This window comes from Buceros rhinoceros, unplaced genomic scaffold, assembly GCF_000710305.1.
Source record: "Buceros rhinoceros silvestris isolate BGI_N320 unplaced genomic scaffold, ASM71030v1 scaffold4467, whole genome shotgun sequence".
In the NCBI taxonomy this organism is placed as follows: Eukaryota; Metazoa; Chordata; class Aves; order Bucerotiformes; family Bucerotidae; genus Buceros; species Buceros rhinoceros.
This window is the reverse complement of record NW_010422655.1, coordinates 59,500-67,231: the sequence shown is the minus strand read 5'-3', so window position 1 is coordinate 67,231 and position 7,732 is coordinate 59,500. Positions and strand designations below refer to the sequence as shown.

Genomic DNA, 7,732 nt, shown 5'->3' with positions numbered 1-7,732 from the left:
CCACCTCCCCTGGCAGGTGCGTGTCCCTAAAGCCAGCACCACACAGGAGATTTCTGCCTATGGTACGGGTACGAGCGGCTCCGGCATCACTCCCAAACAGACCGTGCTCGCTGCCCCATCAGCTGGGGGTACACATGCAGCGCCACAGGCTGATGAGACCCGGGCTGCTGTGGAGACTCCCCTGGTAGTGGGCCACATCAAAGGAACCCCTGGCCTGTCACCGCCTCTCGTGAGGCGTAACAAAAACACTCTCCAGACCACAAGCTTTGACTGAACCTGGAGGAGACTGTTACCACACTCTCATTCCTCTTCACCCAGTCAACGCGTGAAAGCCATGACCACTCAGCTGCCTGGGATTTCACTGTTACACCACCGCTGAGATGGCCACCAATTGTTCCATTACCAAGAGTGTGAAGAAAATAAATCAACAACCCACCGAGGAATAACTTTTTCTGATTGACCGATGACAGAAGGCAGCTAACACTGCTCAACATGAGTCCTAGCGCATGACACCTCCTCCCACCGCACTGGAAAGGATTAATCCTTCGCAGGATAAAGAAACTGCTGGTTGGTTGGCCTTACCATTTGCACATTCCTTGAAACATGGCCATTTTTTTAGGGAGCTGCATGATTTAGCTTGAGTCTGGGCAGTGCAGACCATATGGACTTACCTGTTGGACTGTAAGGGGCATCATCTGAACTTTTCCTTTTCTTTGATCGGGATTTGAATACTGGATTATCTTCATCTGATTCGAGAGAAGGGTAAACTACAGTAGGAAACAAAGGCAATTGTTTCAGTGCAGGAACATAGGAACAGCTCTCCCCTGCTCTGTACAGCTCACAGCTAGGACAGCGAGGTCCCCCAGAAGTGCCACTGAGTGGTGACACAGCTCCAGGGACTTTCTCCTGCTCTCAGCGACATGCTACACTTGGGAGCTGCTGTCATTAAACTGTTACCAGGTACTTTTAGGATACACAGTGAAACTTCCCAAGACAGTTAAAATCATTCTTCTTCTGGTCTGTGGAGCAGAAGCACGGCTAGGAGAGACACGAAGAGGTTTCCGTATCTCCAGCAGGACAGGTAAGGAAGCCACGTCAGCCAGCACTTCACACAGCACCACACCTTCCTGGCCCGTATGACTCCTGTGCAGTTGGGCAGAGACATCCAGTACCCAAAACAAGAATGTGGAAGGACCCTTCCCAGGCTTTTGGGATAAAGACCAACTTATGTGTCTAAACCGTGTCCTGGGCTGGGCTCTGAAGTTTCTGTAATGTTGTTCTCACTGCATTTGACTTCCTCGTCAGCTGCCATTCATTGCACCTCTGATGATTCTGGCATTACTGTGGCATCTGGCCACTGATACTACAAGTCTGCTGGTCAGATGTGGCACAAGCAGAGCCTCCGGAAGCCAAGTCTGCTCAGAGCAAAGACTCTCCATTCACTGACAGCACAGACACACAATGAGCAAATCCCACCCTCAGCAGTGCAGGGCCTTGTTCAACCACCCCCCATCCAACAGCTTCATGGAGCTGCCCCTTCCCAAAGCACCTTCCAGCATATCCCAGTGCACGCAGCGCACTAGGCAGCCTTGGGCAACATGTCGCAGCGTCTCCAGTCTGCCTTGGCACCTCTGTTAACAATGTGGAGAGACACACTCTGCTCTTCCAGCAGTAACAAACGATTGCTTGTGGCTGTGCTTACCAGGGAGACTTCGGCACACACATAAACTCAATGCTTACACTGCTTAAACTTCTATCAACTTCTTGCCCTCTTTGGGACTTCAGCCTTTCTGGTCCCTATCAATCTTCACATTATCACTTCATTTCCTCACTTCTTATACTCAAAAAAGCTCCTGCAGATTACAGCAAAACTGATACCACTGGTGCAAACTGGCTTTGTGCCCATTTCTGCTTCAGACGCCTGCGTTCTCTGCCCATACCAAAATACCATCAGATCCCTTTTCCAAGTAAAAATTCAACTTCTCACTCATCTTAGCTGGAGATTTTACTGCTATTGTGCAGATAAGGACATTTCTGTTGTAAGTACCAGCACCTGTCACACATTCTTGGGACAGTTCCCTGTTTCTTGGCTGTGGTTTCCGTGGGCTTCCATGCTTCTGAAGATCTTCTGATTGCGACAGGCTTCAAACAGAGTCTACCTGGAGGCCACATCACCACCAGCTCTGTAGCCAGTCCACCTATCACACGGTGTTTGCTTCATCTTGCCGTGCAGACCTTGTGCTATCTGCACTGCCTGCCAAAGCACCCAGCCCACTTCCATGCGACTGAAGGGGAGAAACATGGCGGGTACTTGCAAACATGCCCAAAGATGTACCTACGTACCCGGGCGCACACTCACTCGCTGCTTCGTTTGTACTGACCGTAATCCGAGTCTTTAAAACAGGCATCCAAGTGGTCCTGATCTTCATCGTAATCTTCGATGTCAATGCTGTTCTTTGTGCTTTTCTTCAGTAACCGCTTGCCGGCATTTTTGTTGCTGCCACCACCCGTTTTTTTAGAGTTTTGTGTGGAGATGGAGTTATTCTTTGCCTGGTTGGTCCCCCACGACGTCTGGAGGCAGGACTCTGATGACTGAAGGTTTGCCATCGATAGCATGCCCTGGATGGCTTCTTGCGTGCTGGGTGAGGCAGGTGGCTGGCTGCAGGGAGCAGAGAGAAATACAGAGCTGTTAGTGATGCCGGAAAACCACGAACCCCTCACATGAACCACTCCAGGATCTGCTGGAAGGGCAAGATGGTTCCACAGAAAGTAGGGTGAGGTCAAACAACGTGTGAGTTCTGACTGGCATGTTTGCTTAGTGAGGTGGGAGAGAATTACAGAATCACAGAATCATTTTGGTTGGAAAAGACTTTTAAGCTCATTGAGTCCACCCTTCCTCCCAGCACTGCCAGGTCCCCACTGAGCCCTGTCCCTCAGCACCACAGTGACACAGCTGGGAAACACCTCCAGGGATGGGGACTCCACCACTGCCCTGGGCAGCCTGGGACAGGCCTGCACAACCCCAACAGGGAAGAAATTTTTCTTCAAGTCCAACTTAAATCTCCCCTGGTACAATTTGAGGCCATTTCCTCTCATCCTATTTCTTGCTACTTGGGAGAAGAGACAGACCCCCACTTCACTCCAACCTCCTATCAGGGAGTTGTCAAGAGCCAGAAGGTCTCCCCTGAGTCTCCTTTCCTCCAGGCTCAAACCCCCCAGGTCCCTCAGCTGCATCTCAGTGCGCTTGTGCACCAGACCCTGCACCAGCTCCGTTGCCCTTCTCTGGACACGCTCAAGCCCCTCAATGTCGTTCTTGGAGTGAGGGGCCAAAACTGGACACAGCATTCAATGTATGGCCTCACCAGTGCCGAAAGCACGCTCCCCACGATACAGAAGAACGCAGAAGAATGATAATCTTATCGGAGAACACCAGACATTAACTCTGTGATGGGCAGAACACATCATCAAGTATTTCCAGAAGTTTGGAGTTTGGGCAAACAGTGAAATGCAAAAAACCTTGATGTGGTAATGACATTTTTCACGTGAGCAACAAAGGCTGCTCACATACAGCATTTCCCACGTAAATTAGCAGTACCACGTCGCTTTCTCTTACTTGATCTTAATTGAATCCACTTTACACCACTACAGGACTCCAGCTGGAGTAATGTACCAGACATAATGGGGGTTTCTGGGCACTAATTGCATTTATACATAATCTGGGGAATGAGTTAATGCTGGTGTTAGCAGTGAGCAACTCAACAGGTAGAAGAACACTGAAAAACTTGTTTAGGGAAGAGACATTTCAATCCCTTCATTATCATGCCAGATGCTTCAGCCTTCTCCCTGTCAAAGGCACACTTTGCACCATCTATAAGACATTAACGTATTTTCTTTCCAGTTTTCTTCCCCCAAGTGTTTTTGCAAACACTGGACTCTCAAACCACTGCAAACAGACCATCAAGCACTGACCACTAAATGGGCAAATCAGCGAGGAACTGCCTTAAGCAACACAAGCTTCAACAAATAAATTGGAGAACATGATCAAAACCCTGGTTCTGTGAGTCAAACCACGACCTGAACGTGCGGGTGGAATGTCTCAGGGAGGCAGAACTGCACACGGGGCAAAGTGTTTCTCATTAGGTCACGTGCTTGTGTGCACTTCCATCAGGAGTACTTCAGCTTTCTAAGTCAAAGAAAATTCAGGAAGAATCAGGAAGCAATTTTTAAGGTCTGGAAGGGCCATATCCCCTCTCTGTCGCTTCAGCAATGATTTGAAAAACAAAATCGGAAAGTAAATTTTCTGTGAGTTACAACTATGACTTGAAAAAACATTTAAAATGAGTGTGGGAGCAGGAGCAGAGCAGCCAGAGCGCTCCTGCCCTCCGCTCCCTTCCCAGTGGCTGGCTGGCACGCACAGCGAGGGGGCATGTGGCAGTAGCGCAGAGCCCACCGCTGCTCTGCAGACCCCAGCAGCTCCGCTCTCCTTCCCTCCAGCTGAAAAACGATGTGGATGAACAGAGGGAAGGACATGTCACCAAAGTGCCTGGCAGCCACTCGCGCTCTGGGCAGTGGGCTCTGCTTCAGTGGTTTGCTGGTCTCCCTTGCCGGGATTTTATTGTTTCCTTTACTCCTGTAAGGACAGGGACACATGACTGAGGGATCAGTTGACTGCAACAACCCTTGTCTGCCCAGCAAGCATCTGGTGGGTTTCAGCTGCCTAGAGTGCTGAACGAGCTCCACACTGGCAACCACCAGCTTCCCCAGCAACACCCCGCACCGCACAGCAAACCTCAGTGCAGCCGCTGCAGGTTCCACGAGCCAAAGAGCCACTGGATGGCTGCCTGAACGACCAGGCTGGGCTGTGGAGGATGAGTCCGAAGCATGCCAGGCCCAGCTGCCCCCCAGAGCCCATGCGGAGCTGGGATGGAGCCAGGCTCAGGCCCACAGCGAGCAGCCCGAGCTCACGTGCACCATCATCACCAGCAACTGCCTTTCTGCCACTGCTCCCGAGAGCTGAAACTGGCAGCATGTTTTCACCTTACAAGAGCGAAGCGCCGTAACCGAAGGGGAGACTTGTCCCAGACAAAATCCACCCCCCCAGGGCTGACCAGCCTGCAGTGCTGGTTGGGACAGTGTGAGGAGGAGGAGGGACAGACAACCCATCTCAGCGGGGATCTGAGGAAGAAGACACTGGTCTGTTGGGCACAGGTGGCTTTGTGCCCTGCACGTAGCACCTATCTGTTGCACTGGGTTTATGCCTCGGGGCTTCAGTACCCCAGAACAGCCTGCTGTTGCTAGCAGTACCTTCATCAGGGAGGAGAATACAAAGCATCCCCGCAGGCTACGCTTTGGGGCTTCCACGCTGCTGCGTTACCCACCTAGACGTGACAGGAGCATCCTTCCCTGAACAGCATGTTCCAGAGCGGGAAGCCACAGGCAAAGAGCGGCAGTCGTGATGAGAAAACACACAACTCAGTGTGGACAGACCAAGGTGAGACCTCCCTAGCTGAGGCTGGCCCCTGCACTGCCTGGGCACAGCCACAACCCCAACACCCTGGAGCTAGCAGAGAACATCACACAGGGAGCCGGTGAGTGTTTAAACCTCACCAGGACAAAGCCCTGAACAAAGCCCTGAACAACTGGGTCAAGCTTTGGGGCTGGCTGTGCACGAGGTGACCGCTGTTATTCTGAATGCTTCAAATAAGAACCAGTGAAAACCAGTTGTGTGTGTAGGGGGAAGGCAATAAATCACCACCCTCTCTCTGCGGTCGGATTTCCCTGTCATTCCTGTACTTCCCCTCACCCTACCTGTGCAAAATGCCACAGAAGAAGTGGAGCCAAGACAGGAACGACTTATCAACAGTCTGGAGAAGTCACTGTTGTACAAAACTACGGAACTCAAATAATTTCAACTACGAAAGCAGTATTTCCTCCCACTTTTGAATCAGACCTGGAAACAACAAATACTTCTGCTCAAATTCAAGTTCAAGATCACGTGACTACCTGTGCTACTGCTGTGTGGAGTATCCAGAACATATAGATGTGTATATACATATAAATACATACCTGTGGCTACCCTTTACCTGCCTTTCGAGTAGAACAAGATGGAAATCATTCCTCAGAGTCAGACATGACCACATCAGCATTAAGGTGTGATGTGTATGTTTGCAGATCGTGTTTCTTCCACTAGTTTTTAAACAAAAAGCAGCTTATGGCCATTCTAAAAGCCCAGAATAATTATGGAATGAAACATTGGAATTCACATGGTTCTGTTCCATGCAGAGATGAGGATCCCTGTCACTGTGCTGCAACAAGGAACAAACTCTAGATGTTGATGCACATGCCTCTCACAGAGCCTCCCGGGACTTCACAACTGAGGTACCCTGCACGAAGCCAGGCTAGATACTATGCTTTAATCCTTGCAACCACCAAAGCTGTGAAAGAAACAACTGAGAAGGTTGAACCAGTAGACGTTCCTGGTTCAGCAACACTCCTTCCTTCAGGTTTCTTTGTAGCTTTCACCACACTGCAACCTTAAAAAATTTCATCTTCTCTCTCAACATTAAAAAACCTATCTTTTTTTTTTTTTTAACTCACTGACTGGTTTCCCTTGGAAACTTATTCCATATGTTCCCCTTTGACCACAAGGCCTATCTTTTGGGATTCTCAGCTACAGCTGTTAAGTTCCAGTCTTTCCCAGCTTTAGGAAAGATCTTTCTCTCTGAGAGGACACTCTTATTCCACTTTAACAGGTCCTTTCAAATTTGCAAGCTGCACTTTTTCTGGGTCACACACCCCCAACACCCAGCAAGGGCAAAGCCTGGGAGAGAAGGACGTCACCAGTCTCTCTTTGTCCAGGCTGTTCTCAGCTCTCAGAACACTCCTACAGCTATTTCTACTTCCTCCACAGGTTCTGTGGCTTCATATAAGGCAGGCCTAGAGAAAGCAGGGCGGAAAAAGCTGCTGTGGGGTTCCCCAGCAATCACTGACTTTACTGAAGGTGGCTGTCAGGTGAAGGCAGAGTGGAGATGGAACTGGCTTATTAAAATGCCAGACAAGCAGCCTTACTGCACGTTTCATATCATTCCCCACATCACCACCTAGCCCGTCATTCTCACCTGGCAGAGGACAACTCCTTGGTTTGCATAACAGGCATATTTAGAGGCCAGAAACTTGTACCAGCAACTTACCAAGAGCCAACAGCTTCCACAAGTACCAAACTGTGGTCCCTGTGGAGCAGTGGAAAGCACTTGGGTGAATAGCTCTGGTTTTCCACAGGTGGAGAACAAATTATTCCATGAAGACCACAGCAGCAAAGATCTGCTTAATCAGTGTAACTTCTTTCAAAGCAACACATGTGCTCCTATTACTCCATTCTCTGTCAGTAGTTTAAGATCAGGCTGGGCCTGTGAAGGCTGGAGGTAGTGAGCCCATACATTTGTTTTGAGATGGCCCCAAACAAATCCCCAGTTCCTGACAGTCCTAAACTGCAGGATTTGAGTCTAGGAACCATATTTTCAGTGGACCCATTTGAAACAACCAAGCCCAAGCAAGCACTTCTGGTTTAGAAGTACCCATGACAGGATTGGTTTGTTCCAAGCCACGTGTTTCCATGGGGAGAAGAATGATGAGCAGGGGAGTGAGGGAGGATGGATGGTTTCCTGTTCTCTCCTCTCAAACACTTGATGTTTAGAGAACTGCACAGCACCTTACAGAAGGAATGCTGGTCATT

General features: G+C 49.7%; 1 protein-coding gene across 1 annotated transcript in view; it reads right to left on the bottom strand.

Moving 5' to 3' along the window:
- Positions 1–7,732, bottom strand: part of PHF2 (PHD finger protein 2) — a gene marked incomplete at its 5' end in the record, with an annotated part of 32,361 nt that overhangs the window by 1,891 nt on the left and 22,738 nt on the right. The window contains 2 exons of the mRNA XM_010140110.1: positions 672–767; positions 2,382–2,659. Of these exons, the coding sequence (XP_010138412.1) occupies positions 672–767; positions 2,382–2,659 (374 nt within the window). The remainder of the gene's footprint in view (positions 1–671; positions 768–2,381; positions 2,660–7,732) is intronic.